Source organism: Pagrus major, chromosome 9 (genome assembly GCF_040436345.1).
Source record: "Pagrus major chromosome 9, Pma_NU_1.0".
In the NCBI taxonomy this organism is placed as follows: domain Eukaryota; kingdom Metazoa; phylum Chordata; class Actinopteri; order Spariformes; family Sparidae; genus Pagrus; species Pagrus major.
This window is the reverse complement of record NC_133223.1, coordinates 3,451,771-3,474,623: the sequence shown is the minus strand read 5'-3', so window position 1 is coordinate 3,474,623 and position 22,853 is coordinate 3,451,771. Positions and strand designations below refer to the sequence as shown.

Genomic DNA, 22,853 nt, shown 5'->3' with positions numbered 1-22,853 from the left:
CCCACTCACCCATTTCCACTGAGATAACACTTAACACTTATTGTTAAGAGCTCCTTCACTGTATCATCCACTGGTTCTAGTTTTGCATGTGTTTGTGTGTTAATTCATGCAGGGTATCACGCTGAAGATGAATGACTCAAACCACTGCATCGTTGCAAGGATAATGCACGGAGGAATGATCCATAGACAAGGTACACTTGTTCATTCTCACAGCTCACATGTATGCCTACACCATTATAAGAGGATTTTCATAAATTGCTTCCTACAATCTATAAAAACTCAGGTTGACTACTCATTGACTGATCAACAAACCAAAATTGAACAGAGAGCCATGCCTTGTAAAATAGTCACATTTGCAGGCACTCTGCTGAAAAGCAAAATCAAAGCAGTTATATCTTTGAGAGCTGTTGTCCTAAATTTCAGGAGTTGAATATAATTCAAATAGTGAAAAAATAATACTAATCCAATGCTGATTTTACAATTCCATGTGAGTGAATCTCGCTCTTGGGCCCCATGTCCATAGCATTTTATTCTGACAGAAAAGCTCTGGCAGTGCACTGAGGAGCACTGGGATGAAGCGCTTATGCAGCAAGAAAAAAAACACTGACATTTTTGATTGACATTAGCTAGGTGCAAAGGGGGGAAGTAACAAAGCACAAATACTTTGTTACTGTAATTTTTCAGGTATCTGTACCACTTCTTTTATTTTCAAAACAGGCTTGTTACTTTAGTTTGATGCATTTGAGGGGAATTATGGATTTCTTTTGTCTTGCGTCATTGCACACCGCCTTCCCAACATCACAAGACTGATTTCAACCTATCAGTGCACATCACACACAGCAGACACAGCGCAATGAAATGAAATGAGTGTTAGTGTCTCGTATCTGCAGAGATTTTCTTATTTTCTCACTTTGTTGCTGCTCGGGACGCTTTACCAACACAAAATGTGACTCTTTACGTCTGGAAATGAGACTCAACAATCAGCTATCTTTGTGGTCTTTGAATTACATTAATATGACGAGAGCTTCAGTTAGCTTTGGACAGAAATAGCCAGTAGAAATGTCCTTCAGAGCGATACTTTTTACTTTTATACTTTGAGTACATTTCAGAGCCTGTACTTGAATCAGTACTTCGCCTTTTACAGTCTTTTTACACACAAGGATCTATACTTTTATTTGAATAAAGAGCATGTGCACTATTGCCACCTCTGTGTAGGTCAGGGGTCAGCAACCTTTACTATCAAAAGAACCATTTTTGCCCCCGTTCTGCGCCAAAAAATCTGTCTGGAGCCGCAAAACATATTTGTGTCTTATAATGAAGGTAACACAGCCTAGAAAGTTTAAATTAGCCTATCAAGATTATTAATAGGCCTATATGAACATTCATTTATATTTTCACATGAAGCGGCTACTCTGCAGTGGGCTACTTGTGCTTACAGTATCAGGTAGTTGAACTTTGCATTTCCATTTCAATGATGCCATGTTTTGGTGCATTTACGAAACAAAAGAACTAGCCTACAATAAATAGAAATAGAGTAGCAATACAGAACTATATATGCAGACCCACTTAAGTCCTCCCAGTGTTTGTGAAAATGTACAAAATAAAAAGAGTAGTCTCATTTGATAATAAATACATTTATTTATTCTCAGCCACATACAGCAATCAACCCTCAGGCTTAAGCATAAAACACAATGATATTAACATTCTCCTCATTTTTACTGTCAGAGAATGTAAGAATCACTGTAGGCCTAAAACAGTGATGATGATAAAAATATATATATTATTAATTTTCTTGTAAAATGTCAAAGCCACAGGGAGCCACTGCAGAGGGGCAAAAGAGCCGCATGTGGCTCCAGAGTCGCAGGTTGCAGAACCTTTGGTCTAGGTGGTTATCTTAACGCTATGTTAACAGAGGATTGACGTCAGAGATAACACCTAACTTGAGCGGATCTGGTTCTACAAGTGAGCTTTTCTGTCTTTGATCGTTTTTGGCCTGAACACACAAGAAAATTAAATGATTTTGTCACATCGGATGAAGAATAAAATTATCTTAATTATTACTTCACGTCCAATGTGCAATTGTTAATGTCTGATGATACAAACTCAGAAAGCAGTATCTCTCACTTCCTACCATCGCCTAAGGTAAATTATTACTTAGCAGGAAGCTATCAGTTTCAAGTTTTTGGTAATGTGTGGATGCCCTCTAGTGGACAAGCTGTGTAACAACCACCTGCTGATAGTTGCATGACAGTGGCATAGGCAATGCATAAGCCTGTGTATACAGCATCTAGGTCTATAATAAATATAGGCTAAGCTTGAGCATTAAAAATTCAGTTGCTACAGTAATTACCTCATAAGGAATGAAGTTCAAATTGGATTATAATGGAAGATTGGCAACACTTTATCTTCTAAGTAGTATTTACTATAGGGTACAGCTTTGTTTGTTATGACAAATGGTACAGTATCACTTCTATGGCTGTGTCAATATTTCATTTAGTTGGAAAAACAGCTTAAGTTTGCATGAAACATCATGTCAATATTATGTAAATCTATAGGAGGCAGAGAGGGATGGGAACATTTTAGATTTTCTTCTGTTAAAAGTGCTATTTGTAAGAAAAGTTGTTTTTTGAGTGTTATTCCCAACTCATCAAAAACTGGTGCCTTGTGATGGCAGCCGACCAGTGCTACAATCCCAGAGCGGCATTATTTGATGAGTTGGGGATGAGACTCAAAAATCAACTTTTCTTACAAATAGCACCTTTAAGGTCCTAAATGGACAGTCAGAATAAAAAAATTAAGCTCCTCCTTCTTCTTCGCTTTAAAAGGAGACAACAATGACAAGATGGCAAGTGTTCACTCATGCATCCATTTTGCCAGACTTTTCAACAGCTGTTCTTGAGGTTGAAGGCACTGCTGTTTTTTTGTGACTGTAGCATACCGTTAACTAACCCCTACTGAATCTATTATGTGGTGATTGGAAAGCCATCTTGATTACAAAGCAAGCTTTTCTCTACTGTAGCTGTGAGGGGGAAAACAGCAACAGAGCCTAATGAAATAAAATGTGGCTCTGTAATGAGGAAAACATTTTGATTACACATTTGTCTTTATCCTCCTTTGTCTCTCTGTCAAAGCTCACTTGTCCATTCCTTTCAGGAACGTTGCATGTTGGAGATGAGATCAGGGAGATCAACAGCATCAGTGTAGCCAACCAGACTGTCGAGCAGCTGCAGAAGATGCTGGTGAGTGAGTGAGTGTGAGTGTGTGTGTGTGTGTGTGTGTGTGTGTGTGTGTGTGTGTGTGTGTGTTTGTGTAAGCTGCTGACTTTTAATGTCTTAGTAAGTGCAACAGTGTTGTTATCACTACATACTGTTAATCAGTAAAATCTCATATCTTCATATCTGAACTAAAATAGACCAAACGTGTGTGTGTGTGTGTGTGTGTGTGTGTGTGTGTGTGTGTGTGTGTGTGTGTCCACAGAGGGAGATGAGAGGCAGCATCACATTCAAAATAGTGCCAAGTTACCGGACGCAGGGCTCTTCATGTGAGGTAACACCTCCTCCTCTTCACTGCTGATTGTGATATGCTGATCATATTACTAACTGCTCGCCGTACTGAGTGTTTGTGTGCGTGTAACCCAAGGATGTTGTGTGTGTGGGGTGTGCTGTGTGTGTGTATGTGTTTTGCTGTGTTTTGCTGGGGCTGGGTCAGATATTTAGCACACCAATTTCACAATGAAGATACCGGAACCTCCCTCTCCCCCTCTGGTCCAGGAATGAGCCACACCTCTCTGTGTGATCCCACCCTGCTCCTGCCCACAGACCACCACAACTGTACAAACTCTCACGCACTACAAAGGTGGACCAAATAACAGAAACATCTTACAATTTAATATTTATAAATTCAGTCTAAGTCCACTAAGGCTCATAATGTTTGTGCAAACAGTGCAGACTTACCTAATGTACAAAAATATGCTCTCCTTGTGATGAAATGATGTGATGAAAGACACAATAGGAAATTGCTTTGCACTGCCTCAGAAATAACCATCAAGTTGAAGCTGCACTGAGCAACAAATACACAGGCATATATTAATATATATAACATTGTTGTATGATAAGTTGTTTTCATTATGGCTCCGCACTAATGACAGCCGATTCCAGAGGCATTATGATTTTGGGTTGTTCATCCCATTCTTGTGAATGCAATATCTCAGGGACGCCTGGAGGGAATTTCATTACATGTGGCACACTTGGATTTAGGGATGAACTGATCAGGTTTTGATGTGATTGAGTTTTTTTAGCCATAACTCACGACCTCATACGCTCAAAATTTCACACTTATGTCTATAAGGATAAAAGTGAGGAAGTGAAGACATTTCATATCCAAAGGGTCAAAGTTCAGTTTCACTGTGACAGCATAATGTTCTGCAAAAACATGCAACACACCATAACTCCCCCTAAGAAGGGGAGATTGTGACCATATTAGGCATTTGGCCAGATACTGAATTGGTGACAGTTATCTTGAGTGTCCACCTTGAAACTGTGGTGATTGTAGAGATCTTCTGTGCTACTGGGTTAAACGTGTGTGAAGCATCCACGTTTTAGAATTTGTAGCTTCAATGCAGCAACATCCATATTTAAACTATTGTAGTCCCCCATAAGCTCAGGTTTAGCTGATATTGAGATTCAGGTGATTTTACTGTTGCACCATGGGAAAAATCAGTCCTCTGTACTCCTCTATAAAAAAATAGTTTCTAAGTGAAGACAGCATGTTCCTGACTGGCAAATATTCACTGGAATCATACATGTCCATATAGTGAGAACTGCCAATCAGCCCAGAGCTACACTTTATCAAATTATTCGGAAGTCTTCACAACATACAATATATCATGAGTCTGGACAGACATGAATGTAAACTTGACTGGTGCGCGGAGGCATACAACTGCTGTTGATTCTATATACAGTGTATAGCATCCTCCAGTTAGAGAGCCCAAAGAGCTCCCTGTAGAGAGAAATTCAAGTCCAAAAACAAGATATAGAGTACCATAAATGCAGCAGCATAAAGTGAAGTGTACAAACCAACAATTCAGACACAAAATATAAGCAGTAGGCAATTTGAGGGGGGATGAGGGGAGATGCCATCCCCCTTGTTAGCAAAATTACCAAAAAGCATCCCCCTTGTTAACCTGCCATCACTCTCCACCCCCCAGTAGCAGAAAGTGTGTTACAAATCACAAGCGGCCGCGATCAGCTCCGGCGCACAGTGGAGTCAAGCCGTGCACGGCTGCTTTGCCTTCCGGCTGCCTGGTCGATTTTTGACGGAAGCCCCAACAAGCTGCACAGAGCAGATCGCGCCGGCAGGAAGTCAGAGACACAGGAACGGCATAGAGCATCCGGTCAATTTTCAAAATAAAACACCCTGTGCAGACTCCGGATTGTATAAAAACGAAAAATGACCAGATCAACAAAATCTGAGCAAGTCAACAAAATCAGGCAGACAAAAGGCTTCTGAAACGTTCCCGCTGGGTTCTCTATATACATTCATGGTATGATGCCGTGAGGGCGGAACAAAACCTGTAGCAGACGCGACGTCATAGAGCAGCTTCCGGTGGATTCCCAGCGCATCTCTTGTGTAGAGGAGGAGCACAGCAAGTTTGCTTGTTCTAAAACTAAAATGTTACTTTTTGTTAGTGTTTTTAGTGTGTCTGTTCAGAACACGGTGGCTTATGTTATGTTGGTAATTGTCATTTTTGTGCTGGTTTATAGTTCAACCATTAGTGAGGTAGCTGTTACATTTCCTGACACCAGCTGTTTTATCCCCCATTGAAGCGCACTCTGCTGGACAAACTATGTCATTACACCAATTTTAAATTACCCCAATCCTGTTTTTCTCCATTATAGTTTTTAAATATAAAGTTTTCATATCGATGCATATCGGACAATATATACACCGATACTGATATATCTGTGAGAGGCTAATATCGGCAGATAGATCGGTTGGCTCTACTATTTTGCCAAATGTTCATTTTGTGTCCTTCAAGGAATTTAGATGGTAAAAAATTCCAAGGGGTCATGTAACTTAAAATCACCCTGCTTGTAGTGAATTGTGAGAAACATGAGAAAACCCTGCCTGAATAAACTCAGTCCACTGCATACAATTTAAAGGTGTATTTACTCATTACTTTAATACAGTTATAAAAAGACAGTTGTAGTAGGGAGAGAAGGAAGATAACTGGATAAAATGGAGTTTTATAAAATTAGAAATGTCACAGTTATGGTTAAGACGTCCTGCAACAATGTCCTTTGGGAGGTGTACATACGTGTGTCGGGGCTGGGTGGTGCTCCCATTGAGCCATCCCCCCTGTTAAAAATTAACAAATCACCTGCTGACTATAAGCATTCCAAAACTAACTGGAAGGACTTCTAAAGCTGAGGCACCAGTAAATAACAAGTTTTATTGCCCTTTTAATAGACTCTGGATCAACTCACAGGCTAAACTAGTATATCTAAGTGACCTTTTGTGACAGAAGGAAATTTACTTATGTAATCTGGCACCTAGCTATGTATGACTCTTTTAAACCAGTGCCAAAGATTCTAAAATTGAATTGACTTTAGGGTAAAACTCAGTGACAGCTCCGCTGCCACAGCCACTCAACACAGCTTTTATTTTAAAAAGTCAGATGTGCAAACTCCAGCCCTGCTCAAATTTTTGCAATTTTTAGCTGAAGACAATAAAACAATAACCAAATATAACTTAATAAATTAAATTTATAAATTATCATCATTAAAATATTTTTATTTATATTTATCTATGGTGATCAAAGGTGATTTGTCATTATACTTTTGATGTATTCATTTGATTAGAAGCTTTCTTTTCAGCATACAATTTAGATTTTAAAATACATTGGTAGATTAATCTCCTCTACTCCATTTTCACTAGATTTATATAAATATTATCACACACACACATATCTCAGTACAGAGATGTTTATTTGCGGTTTTGAGCTGTGATGGTCTGTGTAAGGGATGACTTCATGGGCTTGGCTGGTCAGTAGCAAATGTAAGTCTACCGCCCCCCTGTGCTGATTTAAGGACGTGCAGGCTAGAGGATCGCTGATCATGTTCTCACCCATGTCTTGTTGACGCATTTCATTACGTCAGCACTGTGGTGGGTCTCTATTGTGGTCGCTGCCCAGAAGCGTGTGTCTGGTAAGTGTGTGTGTGTGTGTGTGTGTGTGTGTGTGTGTGTGTGTGTCTCTGAGCTCTGTGTATATGGCCACAAGCTCATGGATATTTGTATGAGATCGAGTGTGTGTATGTGTGTGTGGTAGCTGTGCGCTGCTGATCTGTGTGTCTTATTTCAGAAAGAGTCCCCCACCACCTCCAGGCAGTCCCCTGCCAATGGCCACTCCAGCATTAACAGTTCTATCTTGGTAAGGACCCCCACCCCCCAAAAAAACCCTACAGAAAGACCCCAAACCATTTCTCTCTTCTCCCCCCTCCGGTGCGTCTCATTTGTTACGTTGATGTGTCATGGTATTTTTACATGTCTCTGTCTTCCAGTCAGTTTATCCTCTTGTCCGTGTAGATGTCTGTTCATCGTGAGCTGTGTTTATTTCTGTTTAATTTGAGTTGTAACTGTTAAAGCATTAGTAACAGTAGAATTAGCAGTAGGCGGGTCGTACCGTAGATCTCCTGAGTCAATCCTGTGTCATTCTCCCAGTTCATCTGTTTGAGCCAAAGACCCCCAGGTCCGATATCTCAGTTAACAAATTGGTGTGCCTCATAAAACCTGCTGCGTGCTGTGCCTCATTGCTACAACACACTAGGCATCCCGTGGTCTCAGTGATGCAGGGGACACACTTGGGGCTCCTGCTGTGCATTACACTAAACCTCATCAGGTTGCGCAGTTTCTTTGTCTCTTCTCCAAGGCTCCAGACAGACACTGTGGTCATGCTGATGTTGCAGCTGCTTTGCTTGCTCTGTGCTCGCGTGTTGCTCCACAGCCAGATCTGTTTTAATAGATAGAATTACTCTGTTCTTTTTTTCACTGTCTTCTCTCCATTTTGCAAGAGCAGATTGCAGATGAATGTGCATGTATTGTTTAAGTTTCACAAAATGATACCTTACCTAGTGTAACCATCCGCCCTGAGTGATCCAATAATAAGTGGACAGCTTTAGGTCCGTCAGTTCGCACCTGGCATTAACATGCATCTCGAGTGACCACCTGTGGTGAGATCTCACTTCCCCACTCTGTATGCAAATATACACAAACATCACTGGAAAAAACAGACAGTGTTTTGTTCATGAAAAAAGAAATATCTTCATGTATATCATTTGTCAAATTTACAAGAAGGCCCAAATAGTTACACATGTGCTGTAGACAGTGGTTCACAAAGGTTATTTCTCCTAACTCAACAACTGTCAAGATTGAGGGATTTTTTTTACAGGGGTCTGGGGATTTTCTCCACAGGTGACAAAGTGGCCTATATTGGTTACTGTTACATGTAACTGTATTTGTAAAATTCTACATGTTTACCGTCAATAAAATGTTGTCTTCTTTCATAAATTTGATGTATATGGTGAAATCAGTTGAACCAGTGTGTTCAAACAGCTGCTAAATGTTCAGGTAAGACGCACTTTAGACACTAAGCAGACACACAAACTGACACTTTACAAGGAAACAAACAACTAAATGTATTACATGAAATGCTGACTTTAGTAGAAGGCTCAAATGATTTTGTTGGAGCTGTTCCACAAAATTTGTGAAGTTCACGCAACAGCTTTTAAAAACATGCGATTTGTGAGGGGATATTATGGTTATTAGTTCAATGGTTGGTTGAAACTGCTAACAGACAGGTTTAGAGAGACCAAACATGTCGTTTACATTACTTCTTCTCCTTCTTCTTCTTCTTCCTCTTCTTCCTTTTCTTCGCCTTCTTCTTCTTCACCTTCGTCTCTTCTTCTTCTTTTTCTTCGTCTTCCTCTCCTTCCCCTTTGTCTCTTCTTCTTCTTCTTCTTCTTCTTCTTCTCCTTCGTGTCTTTTTCTTCTTTTTCTTCTTCTCCTCCTTTTTTTCTTCTTTGTCTTCGTCTCCTTCTTCTTCTTCTTCTTCTTCTTCTTCTTCTTCTTCTTCTTCTTCTTCTTCTTCTTCTTCTTCTTCTTCTTGCGTCCTCAATGCATCTCAGGGGCATTCACATCTGTACTTAGAGCTGTCCACTTGCGATCAGAGAACTCAGGATGGATATCGATACCAACTGTGAACTGCCTCTTTGTGTCTCACAGTTAACCATGTCTTTCTGTCATAAATGGTTTACTTCTACAGGACCTGCCATCCACCATTCAGCCCAAGGGTCGACAGGTGAATAAAAGCCACTCACTCACTCACTTACTCACTCACTCATCTGTACTCACTAGCATCTTATACAATGCATACAATCTCTCCACTTTATACAGAGGTATGTGTCTCAATTTTCCCTAACCCTCCTTTCTGCTTTACAAAATGTATCAGTATAGTTTGGATTGATTTACAAGATAGTTGTTTTGTTCAGGCTGGGGTTTACTCTAACAACTACACCTCCCCTCCACAGACAAACACACCAAAACAGTCATACTAAAGTGATCACTTGGTGTTCTGAGTGGATGAAGCACCACCTCTGCAGCTAATTATTTGGTCACAGAGCCCTCACACTAATGCACAGTCAGAATCAGTCTGAGACAGTACTGTAGATAATCAGACCTTTTCCAAAATGTAGTTGATTCAAACAGAGCAAAACTGTGAGAGAAAACCAACACATGGCAGCAGTATGATGCTCCACCAATGAACACTCTGTCTTTCCTCAAAAAACACTTGTGCTGCATAAGCATGATGTATGTGATCTGAGGTTGACAGGACATCCACCTGGATCGACTCGGGTAGGACTTCAACTACTAATTATTTTCCCAATTGATTTGTTAGTAACCTTTTTGGCATTCCAGTGTCTCATGATCATATCTTCACATTGCTTGAATCGTCTGGACAACAGTCTAAAACTCAAACATATTTAATTTACAATGATAGATAACAGAACAAAGCAGAAAATACTTGTATTAAAGATGTAACGTATGCAGACCATTCAGTTGATGTGCAGCAAAATATTTTTTTTACTGGTTACAACTGCAGCTCACATACAGTGTAGTGTTGTGTGACTCACAGGCAAAATAAGATGATCAGCTTTAGTTTATGGGACTGTCTTCAGTTTTTGGACCCAGTACACTGTTGTGAAATTTTCACTTTTCACTAAGTTTGTGTAATATGGGTAAGTTCACATCTACATACTACAGTATGCCAGATAAAGTTACTAAGCAGCCAGCTGTTAGTTAAATACCTACAGGGTGATAAAGACCCCAAAGTGGAAGCCAGCTAGAGTCATTTCCTGTATACAGGTGCTTTCATTTAACAAAAACATCAACACTTTATGACCCAAATTCTACATTAAGGGGTAGCACACACCTCACATAAAAAAATATAATTAGAAGACACATACAAGGTTTACACCATTTACAAGCGTCTGTCACACCTGGTGTAGCCAGTTTAATTGATTACAGTGGAAGTGTAATGTTGCAGCAGCCACTCCATGGATGGTCTGCATATGTTACATATTCAATGTAGCCAGCCTGTTAGAAGCTGATACCAGAGAATGTTTGGCATTTTCAAAACAATTACTTGATTATCAAGATAGTTGTCTGTCACTCAACTAATCGTTTGAGCCCTATACTAAGGCATTCGATATACTGAAAAAGTGACCAATGGAACGGGATCCTGTGTTGACTCAGTATGACTAAATATGATTTGGTTCTGGCCAGACTCTTTTTCAGAGACCTTCTTGCTTATTCTGACATTGATGTTAAACTAATACCCTGGACACTGCAACAACATGACTGACCACTGTTGTGTAATCAGCCGTACAATGTAGCATTTCACTAGCTTTACTTAAACTGTATGTATGGTAATAATGGCACAAGCATTGTTGAGAGCCTAGAGATCACCTCTAGCCGCTGATACCCAGACAGATATGGTTGTATGGACCCACGGCTATGAGAACAGGAGTTATGGGCAACCTCTAACTCTGGCCAACTAAACTTATTTTTCAGCGTAACAACCTTTCACAACTTAACTCATCCTATCAAGTCTTTATGTGTGTCTGCGCACCTTCCTGACACATACCTCATCAATTTTCCAACATCACTCACTAAAATCATGTCTCACTCTTTTAATGTTGCGAGATCAAGTATCAGCAACATGGCATCTAAGGATATTTTGATTGCACCAACAGCAGATCCTACCAGCAGAGGGCAGTAGGGTCCACAACAGATCATCTTATACCATACGCTTAGCAGCCTCAGAGTTGCAGAGCTTGATCTCAGAATCATTGAATTGTCTTATAGTTTAGTTGAAAAGTATTGGATGGGTAAGAGAAACCTTCTGTAACTCCAACATTGGAGTTTTACCTCCTTGTCCTGTCTCACCACCATCAACCCCAACCTATTTCCCCTCCACCAACCTTGGCGTCCGTACTGCTGTTTAGACATTGCATAGCCATTTTGCTGCGTGATGTGTATGATGCTTTCAAATCCTAGATTGTATCCAGACCTCCAATCAAGGACAAAATGTCTGTTAAGGTAAGAGACAGCCTCTCCCACCCCCTAAAATAGAAAAATACAGTAACTACTTCTGCACTATTGTCCCAAACATATTTACCAGCTCACTTTCACACAGAGTGCAGATTGCAAAACAGCAACAAATAGCTGCGAGGATAATGATAATGTTGTGTTGAACTAATTGACACACAAACAATGCCTGTGCCATAATTACCAGTGTGTGGAGAGGCTCCTTAATAGACCAGCTGTGTCTGGGTTCATGTCACTGGAGAAGGCCCTCCCTTGGAAACCACTCCTCAACCAGGCAACCAAAAACCCTCCATGCTCTCCCCTCTCCTGAGAGTCCACTGATCATTACTGCAGTCGTAGCTGTCAGCATATGCAGAAGAGAGTACACCATCCACTCTGTCTAATTTCTCTTTCTTTCATCTTCCCTGTACCTCTCCCAGCACTCACCTCTCTCATTCATCACACCACTGTTTATTTCTGAAACACCACCACCTTGACCCATCGCTGAGTTAGCTCACCCATCTAACCTCTGCACTTTTCGACACAGATCTACGTGAGGGCTCAGTTTGAATATGACCCCTCCAAAGACGAACTCATCCCCTGCAAGGAGGCAGGCATTCGCTTCAGAGTGGGCGACATCATCCAGATCATCTCCAAGGATGACCACAACTGGTGGCAGGGCAAGCTGGAGAACACAAAAAATGGCACAGCAGGCCTCATCCCATCACCAGAGCTGCAGGAGTGGTGAGAGGGAAATGCATACACTGAGAGATTATGGCAAACAGACAAGGTTATAGAGAAACTATACCTCCACATCTACAATCATTCAGCTCAGCGCTTAATGTGACTCTGTGTATGTGTTTGTGTTAGGCGAGTGGCGTGTATAGCCATGGAGAAGACCAAGCAGGAGCAGCAGGCCAGCTGTACCTGGTTTGGCAAGAAGAAGAAGCAGTACAAAGACAAGTATTTGGCAAAACACAATGCAGGTACACCGTGTACTCACGCTAATGCTCCTAATCACATGCATGTGCACACAACACAACATGCTGCAGACATTTCAGTGTTGCTCAGTCCCATGAGCCTACTTGCATGCATGCTTGCACTTTACATAATATTTACAGTTAAATGAGTGTGTGTGGCCTGTGAGCATGTGTGTCTGTCATTCTGTCTGTTTGTGCAGGTAGAATTTGTATGTAACAGGATCTTGTAGCGTTCATCTTCACTAGCGGAGCCACAGCCAGGGATGACAGGAAAAGCTGCCAGTGTTGCTGAAACATGAGCACGGGGGCAAGTTTGAGCCAGAAAATCTCTGCATTTTATGGCAGACTTTTAAATGACACGTCTGCATGAGGATGTGTGCTGTATGTGTGTAGCAAGGTATGTGACCAGTTGTCTCTTAAGTAATTGTGATATCAGATGCAAAGGCCCTGAAGTAGCATCAGCAGCAGATATGTTGACTGGTGTGCGGACATAGATATAGCACCTAGAAGTAGTGTGGTCTGTGTGAGAGTTGAGTCAGAGGAAGGTAGCAGGAAAGGTTTTTTGGTTGCTGCTGGTTTTGAAACCAAATAGATTTTTGTAATGGTGCAATAAGCTGAGGCTTCAGTTCTCTTCTCCTTAATGTCGTCATGTGTTGCATTGTAATAATTTGCCCCTTTCCCTTTAAATGCCCATCACAAGTCCTCAAGGTCAAAGTGACACCTCAAAATGTCTTGGTTTGTCAAACCAACAGTGCAAAAACCCCAAATATTTGCATATGAAAGCTTGTATTTTTTCTTTGATAAATTATTAAATTATCTCTATTATTACTTGATTATAAAAGTAGTTACTTATTTTTGTGGATCAACTGATCAATTCATTGACTACTGCTGTGTTCCCCACAAAAGTGAAAGGAATTTTTGCGCATCTAGATTACATGCAATGTCAATAACAGACACAAATATACGCTAATTTACAATGGACCAAAATCAATCAATCGAAATCAATATTCCAGTGCACACCAGGATACTATTGACACTATTTTATTAACAGTTGAATTAAAAACAACAAGAAGCAAACTGCACTCTGCTTTATCAGATTCATTCTGTGCTTATTTGCCAACAGGTGTTTCTTTAAATAATCAGGTGCTGATCAGCGGAGAAAACCAGCAAGGTCACATTCCCCGTTACAAGAACACTTTTTTTTTTTACATCAGAATACAAAGTCTTGCTGATCCAGTCCCAATACTACAGATGACTAGATACAGAATGAGTGTAGTGGAAATTCTCCTTTGTGAGGTTGAGAGTTGCTAAATCTCAGAAGAATTGTAGACTCAGCGTGATTAATCAGATCTCTTTAATACATGCAGCTTGGAGAGAAGACCTGAAGTGTTCTCTCTCGTCTTCCAAATGTTTCTGACTTAAATACAAACAGAGTGGGGGTTACAACATTTCTTCCAAAAACAATGACCCCCTGATGTTTGGTTGATCGTCTCTTTCCGAGGACAGTGATCCTTTGATGCTTTATTAGAATGTAAATCTCATCTCATCTATCTGCCTGTAACACCTCAGACAGAGACAATTGCCTCTCGTCTGACTTCCTGACCCTCACCCCAAAAGGGGATTCTCCCCTACTCCTCTCACATCCTGATATGGTCTTTACAGTATATTGCTTACTGAATGGAAAACTATGTAATTTCTCATAAGAGTTCAATAAGATATCATAAATATACAATATACCAGTTCTGTAGGATAGAGTTGGGTGCAGAGTCAGACCGAGTCACATCCGTTTCTGCTCTGATCTGGAGCTGTTTATTGAAGGGAGGAGAGCTCATAGATTACTTTAACTTTTGGAATTAAAAAGTGGATTAGTAATTACTCAAGTTTATTTGTGGAGGTGATTGCCATTATCTGGTGTTTATGTTCTGTAATGTTGATTGCTGACTGGAGCTGGAGGGGAAATGTACTTTACTTCATGAACATTAACGTTACAAAGAGGAGAAGGGAAAGACGGAAGAGAGCCGGAGTCTCTTGTGAGTGTTGAGGTCATTAAGAGACTCAACTGAATTCAAACACGCATACACACACTCCATGTGTGCCGTGCTCGCTAGCATATGGCTAATGCACAGTAAAGTGTTCTGGCTGTTTGGGACGAAAACATATTTTGCGTGAGTAATGCAACTGAACACAAACAATCCTGCAATAAAAATATCAATAGTTAGAGTATCTATTTTTGGATGAAAAGATTGTGTTTCTTTCTATGCAAGTATTCTAAAAAAAAAAAAAAAAGCTGAATTGAATTGAATAATCTTGTATAAGGTATTGGAGAGAGGGAGTTCAGAGCAAGGAGCAGTGCAAAGAGTGTAGGGCGGAGATGCATCATGGTGGGCATTGTTGTCACAGGCTTTGGGGTGTCAGTTGACCCAGAGCTTTACACCTATTGTATGATATATGCACCAAGCAACAGGTGTCTGTGATTGCAGGTGTGCACCTACATGCGTACTTGGCAGCGTACATTATCTACTGACAGTATGTTAGAGTATGTGTGCATCTGAATGTCCATTTGATTAGCATGCCTTTTTGACACCTTGGCTGACACATCTGTAAATGTCCATTTAAAAGGAATTGCCTTAATATTCTATAGCATGCAACACATATCATCATAGTTATGTAGTGATTAATGCATGAATGCATGGGATTCAGAGTCGCCTGCAATTAATTGTTAGTAGTTTAAACTGAAATAGTCAATTCTATAACTTTACTCATTCCCTGTTTAATTGACTGATTCGTTATTCATTAGTACAAAGACGGTTCATGTTAACAGTTAAATCCCATGGTCTCATTCAGCATCCATTAGGGTCAGAACATATTTCCTATCACAATCTGTTCCCTCCTGCATCAACTCCACCAACAGTCATAGCAAAATCATAGCAATAGGTTCAACCTGTAGTTATTGCAGTGTTTATATACATTATTACATACTAAAATGATTTTTAAAGTGTTAAAGAGTGAAAATTTGTATACAGAAACTATGGGGACACGTAGGCCTCCACCCACAACTGCAGAGCAGAATTCAACAAATGCAGCACCAGCATCGCTCTGGTTCTCTCCGCATAAAGCCAATGGGAATTTTCTATTGGATTTTGGGTTATTGAAGAAAATAAGCTCTATGACAAACACAAGTTTATGATTTTTTAAGTGTAAGTGAAAGGTTAGGCTATAAATTAACTGCATGGCTTCAGTCTCCATGTTCACTGTGATGATGTTTAATGTCCCCAACAACCTCTGTAGTCTCATTTAGACACTTGTTAGCAACTGCCGTTTTTAAGACATGTAGGTGCTTGGTAATTGAAACATGGCGTATTAACTGGTGTAATATTATGTCATTGAACAAAACATGAAAGTATCTCAAGGTTGTGTTAACTACAGAAGTTATTTCAGACAAAAAAGGTTTTCCTGCTTTTGCTTCTTTGTCAAAGTACTCAAACGTAAACTCTGTTGTTAAAGGTGTTATGTAAATAAAGTTATTATTATTATTTATTGATAAGTCATTTAATAAACCTATTGACTTGAGACAAGGTAACCAGAAGTGCAAAATTGATCATTTATTTCTGGGTCTTAGGATTCAGTCCTGCGGTACTCTATTACCATTACTGCTTAATGTCCAAGAACGCTCCCATGTCTCAAAGCACTGAAACAACACACCCAAATGGCTGCATGCAATGGTTTTTCCTTCACAGCCACTGCACACAGCTTTACCTATTGCAGAACTACCCAACCTCATTTCTTTCTGCGTACCAACCGATATGTTTCTATATCTGTTTTGTTGACTTATCTTATAATCAAATAGTTTGGAAAATTAATTAATTAAAATTAAAGTTAAATCAGGAAAATGTTCACTGTATTTTATCTAGGCTAATTTATTAAAGACTGATTTTTTAAGCAGTGTAGCATAATTTGCTTACTGAAAATGGGCCAAAATATGTTTATGTTTCACAAACTAAGGTATTAAGTATAACTATGATAATTTACTGTTCAGTACTGTAGTGTTGTACAATACTTAAAGGATTGTTTTGGCATGTCAGGTCAACACTGTAAGGGATGTGCTGAAAAGATTAAGAGTTCTGAAAAGAGCCAGAGGATCAGATATCACAAAGATTAAATATTACCATATAATTTAACACATTTGAAGACATTTTTTAAATTATACAATTATAAAAAAAGAAAAAAAACAAAAGAAAAGTGATCTGCTGTATAAAGGAGTGGTATATTCCCCTGAGAACCTTTAACCATAACTGATCACACTGTGTCCACACCACACTTCACACAGTGACATGTCACCAGTTGAAGTGAATATTCCATTCAACAGCAACAACAACACAGCTGCCCAACTGTTGTGTCTTGCTGTTTGTATGTAACATTTTGTAATTCTGCTGTTGTAACCGAACCATGTTATGACCCTTCCTGTTCATCTCTCTCGCTTTCTCCTACTGAACGGCCTCTCTGCATGTAAGTAACAACCAGTGACAGCAGCCATGTCCTTGTCTCTGTGTTCCTCTCTTCCACACACCGACTCTCTTTCTTCTTTTCTTTTTTTCTCTTTTCTGTTTCTTTGATAAATCCTGTAGTTTAAATCAGCTGTCACTGTGCTAGTGTTTCAGTTTTGTTTCTGTTGATACAATCAACAAACAACAGAAAGCTGACACAAAACTGAAACCATGTAGCTTAGCTTGTGTGTTTCAGACATTGTGTGTTGTGTTGTTCATCTTAACCAATTTTTTATCCTTGTCTGATTGAGTGTGCTAATTAGCAGACCCAGACAGACAGTAATGTGAAGACAGCCAAACATTTAAGTGTGGTAATAACATATAACATAACTATTCAGCCCATGAAACTATTATTCAGTCTGAGCAGCAGCTGATCTGCAGCCGCCTGTTGCACAATAGAACCCAGTGACTTATGGGCATTGCATTTTGCTTGTCAGCACCCTGAGATGGTGACTCCATGGAGGCTCATGTTGCAGAACAGCTGTGCTCTAACATGTGATACACTCTGCAAAACCTGCGATTTCCCTCAGGTATTCGGCTGTGTGTTTGTCACACAGTGTTTGGAGAGTCCTATCTGACATTAACTTAAAGTACAGTTTTTATAAAAAGTTCACTGTGAGCCCCAACTCGCTCACTCAAACATTTTTTTGGAAACAGCTTGCAGTCAAAAAAATTCAGTTAGTACAGCACAGTAACATGACAGTTTTGAGAATGCCAGACACAAAATTCATGTGTCACATGAGCCTTTTCTGACTGGAAATCAGTTCAACAGAACGTTTTCAATCAAACAACTACAACAAAAAGTGTGTTTTAAGAACTTAATTCTATGTCGTAGTATTCCCTGTTATTATGACATAGACATTAGGTGCTTAAAACACACTTTGTGTGTTATGTTTTCATGGCATAAAATGATCAGGTTGCTGAATGTTTATTTTTGTGGTTATTAAACCAAATCATATTGTTGTGTCATTACTTTGTCAATTTATGTACAAACAACAATTGTATATATTGTCATTTAAAGTCAAATTAACAACATTTGTGTCATTATTCAGCTAAATCTAAAATAATTCACTGTACACAAAGATTCAAGAGTCAGATTGGAAATGGCTTGCACACAAAACTTTTCAGTACAGTAACATGACATTTTTGAGAAAACCTGACATAAAATGAATACGTCACATGACCCTTGTCTGACTCTCTAATAACAGGGAATATATATATTATCATGGCATAAAATTATCTGGCTGCTCAGTTTCTATTTTTTATGATAATTAAACTCAATAATTCAGAATGATAACACAAAATAAATGTGTCACATGACCCTTGTCTGGGGGAGCAGATTGGGATCATTTTTCAGGCTGGGAATGGTTACAGCAGTCCAGGTGCTCTCTTCTTTTGCTGGGATCTTATGCAGAAAATAATCATGCAGGGAGATGACCTTATAGGAGCTGCATAAGTGTATTCAAACTTTTGCAGGTCGCTAACTGTGCAGATCATTCATGGTGTCTTTTATAACCCAACAACTTTAATTAGGAACATCTGTAGAATAAGTGCAGTAACACTAATAACTGTGTACCAGGTAACATTTGTGGTCATTTAGAAGACATTTAAACAGTTTCCTTAGGCGTATGGCCCCAATCACATTGTCTCAAAGAATGCTGGGAAACTGACTACCTTCCCCCAACATGCTACAATATAAAGTATTTCGTTGAATTATTATTTACAAATGTTAATGTTTAGGCTACTGTTTAGGCCAGTAACATATATTTTACTTGTCTTCAGTTTCAAGACTTAGTGTTTTGCATTTGCAATTCTCCCAGGTGCTCCCAACCGTTAGTCTCCATGTCCTTGTGTGACCGAACAGTTGAACTTCACAAATTTTCAACCAAATGCTTAACAACATATGCAATTTTTAACTTAGTATTTAAGGTGTATTAATGTAAATATATAACACAAAATTTTGATTTTGTTTTTTGTGTACTAAAAAATTGATAAAAACACAAAACATCATGTCCGTTAAGACAGTGTCCAGCATTACTCTGCAGCTATGTTGTAGTCATGTGTCTTTCTCATGTAGAGTCAACACACATTTTTAAACAAGAGAGTGACTCATTTTCAAGACTGAATAGATATTTCTTCATACCAATTTGTAAGTTCAAACAACTAATACAATTTTAACATAGTGAACAATTTCTATGCTGCCCATTGAGCTTACAATATATGCCATTTTAAAATAAAAAATTGCTTTGACTCAAACACACAACACAAATTTTAGGTTTTGTTTCACAAAAACAGAGTAATGGAAGTCGCATGCAACCGTCAGATTTAATGTTACTTTGACAAATTTACAAAATGATGTTTACTAAAAACAATGAAAATCGGTCAGTTTTATGTTAAGACAGCAAATATTGTCCACCATAACTCTGCAGCTTTTGTTGTAATGATATATTTTTGTTATGTAAACAGAATGGAATGGATTGGGGTTTACAGTGTATGCCTTTTGCTCTGTTTCTTACATTTGGATTAAAAGATAATAAATAAAACTATACACAGTTGATTTTAAAAAAAAGTAGTTTATGAAGTAACCTTGCGATTTATTTAGAACAGTGGTTCTGTTCTGATGACTGAGAGCCAATTTAGGGAGCCAGCCTGTGATTGAGGGCTACAGAGGAAAACCATGAGCTGTAGGATTTGTAATTATGTCTCATAATGTCATTTAATATTAAATTCCTTGAGCAGTGTATTTACAAGCAGCACTTTTCACATTAAACTGCTGAGTTGCCCACCTAAATACAGCACAAGCATCATGACAGAACATCATTCCAGCGACACTCATGAAGTTCCATGAGTTGCCATTCAATCAGCAGCTTTCTACAAGTAGTCATTTAAAACCTGACAGACCATTGTTTGGGCGACACAGCTTGATGCAGTATCCTGGTGTTGTATAAAATTTCACCTATTGAAGGTGATAGTATTGAATTGAAATGTTAAAAATACACACCAAAATCAAACATTAAACATCCCCGAAATGTCTACCATAGAAAAATTAATGAACGTGAATTGTTTAGGGAGGGGTTTAATATCCAAAATTTACAGATGCCTAGTAGACGGAAGTACAGAAACATCTGCAGGACGGCTGGAGGCATGGAGAGAGGATCTACAGGAGGCAATCCCAATAGAAAAGTGGGAGGAGGCATGCTCTAAAGCAACCATCAAGAACTACTAACACTCGCCTGAAATTACTACAATACAACTGGTTGATGCGAACGTATATCACTCCAGAAAAACTTAACAGATATAACAGTGCTATACCTGATGTTTGTATTAAATGTGAGAAGGAAAAAGGCACATTTTTCCATTGTTTTTGGCAATGTACAGAAATACAAAAATTCTGGCGAGAAATAAAACTGTGTATTCAAAATATTTTACAGATTCAAATACCCGTAGTCCCACAGTTGTTTATATTGGGTCTATATCCAGATAATTTGAAGATTAAGAAATGTCAACGAATGTTTGTAGACTTAAGTGTGTTAATGGCAAAGAGATTACTAGCCCTCTCATGGAAAAACACCAGAAGTCCAAGTGTAAGCAGGTGGCTGTCTGAGCTATCTACAACTCTCCCTATGGAGAAAATTACATATACAATAAAACATCAACAACATAATTTTCACCAGATCTGGGACCCCTTCATTTGCTATGTATTGAGGACAGATTTGTCACAGGTGATGGAAGAGCCTGGGGACATGTAAACAGTGGCACTTTGCGGTACCTAAGATTGCAAAAATATGTTTGCTTTATTTTTTTTCTACATAATGAACCAGAATGGACTAACTCATCGACCTGACTCCCAACCAAAGATTTGGAATCACTTGAGAGGGTGGGGGGTAGACATGTTTGTTCAAGACATGTAATTGTATTTCTTTATATTCCTTTGTTATGTTGTGAAAACAATAAAAAGAATGTTGGTAAAAAAAAATGTTTAAAAAAAACGCATGCATTTCATGTTATGTTCCGTAGCCGCCATTGGTCCACTGGCTGCACTTTGAGAACCACTGATTTAGAGGAAATAGTTGCACAAATTCAACTTAAATCATTTCAAAATAAGAATATCTAAATTATGGTTGAATTAACTATTTTGTGACATTTTATAAAAATAGCAGAAAAATTCATTTTAACTTTTAACTCCCACACACAGTTTAAAAACCTGCAGCTCCCCTCCAGTTGGTTAGAACTAAAGAAGCCTCTTGGATGAGAGGTGAAACGTCTTCAAGAAACTGAAACAAGTCCAGTTGCCACATGTGTTGCTTAAGAGGAAGTTTTCAACTAACAGTTATTTTCATTATCAAGTGATCTGGCAATTATCTTCTTGATTCAGTGCATAAATCGTAAATAAGGTTGAAACTTGCCCATCATAGTCCAAAGGCCAAGCTGGAATATTCAGATTTGGTTCACTGTCACGCGAAATTAAAAAAAGCTTCACATCTTTCACATTTGAAAAGCTGGATCCCACTGCTCTTTTGATTTATTCATCTGACAATGCTCAATTCAGTTTTGCTCCTTTCCCTATCCTATTCTTGGAGCCACACTATAAAGAAATCAAAGAGGTTTGGATAACGAGCAAAAATAGATTAACATGGCAACTTTGCTGGACTTTGGGAAATCACAAAATAATTCCTCTTGTAGCACCCTATATACACCTAGACACAGGTGTTGAACACTAGTCATTTTAGGTTGAATATCTCTCTTCTTAAAATATGTTTTCTGCATTGTATCACATGAACATTTTTCTCACTAGCTAAAGTCCTGCCTGATCAGATTTATTTAATCTGAGATCACAGAGGTTATTTGTAAGAAATCACAGGATCACCTCAGAGATCATCTTTGCTCTCAAGTTGTCATTTATACTCACTGTTTTGACATTAGGCTTGTTCCCAGTGAGATTTTTTAATTTCCTTTGTTTTGGTACGTAACCCAACTTCCTCTCGTCTTCATCACAGAGACCAGATGTGTTTCAGACTCTTTAGTACACCTTGTTCCTCTCAAACTCTGTAGAGCCCCTCGAACTGCTGTTTGTCCGAGCACCCTCCTCTTTACATCCTCTAACTCTTTCTTCTCTCACTTCCAGTGTTCGACCAACTAGATCTTGTCACATATGAAGAGGTTGTGAAGCTTCCTGCTTTCAAGAGGAAAACACTAGTTTTGTTAGGTAAGTTCTGCCATGTAGAGCAGCAAGAAATGGGGACATCAGCCTTCATAACTGACCTTACTGATTGACTTTGTGTCTTTGTCAGGTGCCCATGGAGTGGGCAGAAGACACATCAAGAACACACTTATAACCAAACACCCTGACAGATTTGCGTACCCCATTCCACGTAAGACAAATCATCAAAGTCCACAGAAACTTACTTAACAGCATCACTATATATGTCAGGAAATGTAAATGGTATCTCCTATGTCTCCTGTTTCCCACAGACACAACCAGACCTCCAAAGAAGGACGAGGAGAATGGGAAGAACTACTACTTTGTTTCCCATGACCAGATGATGCAGGACATCAGCAACAACGAGTACCTGGAGTACGGCAGCCATGAGGATGCCATGTATGGGACGCGCCTAGAGACGATCCGGAAGATCCACCAACAGGGACTCATAGCTATACTGGATGTTGAACCTCAGGTGTGTCTAGG

General features: G+C 39.1%; 1 protein-coding gene across 7 annotated transcripts in view; it reads left to right on the top strand.

Moving 5' to 3' along the window:
• caska (calcium/calmodulin-dependent serine protein kinase a) overlaps nucleotides 1-22,853 on the top strand; it is a 197,852-nt gene that overhangs the window by 168,270 nt on the left and 6,729 nt on the right. For 2 of the 7 annotated variants that reach the window (XM_073474294.1, XM_073474292.1), the window contains 11 exons: nucleotides 113-191; nucleotides 3,154-3,239; nucleotides 3,478-3,546; nucleotides 7,361-7,429; nucleotides 9,320-9,355; nucleotides 11,614-11,655; nucleotides 12,191-12,387; nucleotides 12,514-12,629; nucleotides 22,293-22,373; nucleotides 22,459-22,539; nucleotides 22,640-22,842. In XM_073474294.1, the coding sequence (XP_073330395.1) occupies nucleotides 113-191; nucleotides 3,154-3,239; nucleotides 3,478-3,546; nucleotides 7,361-7,429; nucleotides 9,320-9,355; nucleotides 11,614-11,655; nucleotides 12,191-12,387; nucleotides 12,514-12,629; nucleotides 22,293-22,373; nucleotides 22,459-22,539; nucleotides 22,640-22,842 (1,059 nt within the window). The remainder of the gene's footprint in view (nucleotides 1-112; nucleotides 192-3,153; nucleotides 3,240-3,477; nucleotides 3,547-7,360; nucleotides 7,430-9,319; nucleotides 9,356-11,613; nucleotides 11,656-12,190; nucleotides 12,388-12,513; nucleotides 12,630-22,292; nucleotides 22,374-22,458; nucleotides 22,540-22,639; nucleotides 22,843-22,853) is intronic. The other 5 variants (XM_073474296.1, XM_073474293.1, XM_073474298.1 and 2 more) reach the window with 3 other exon arrangements.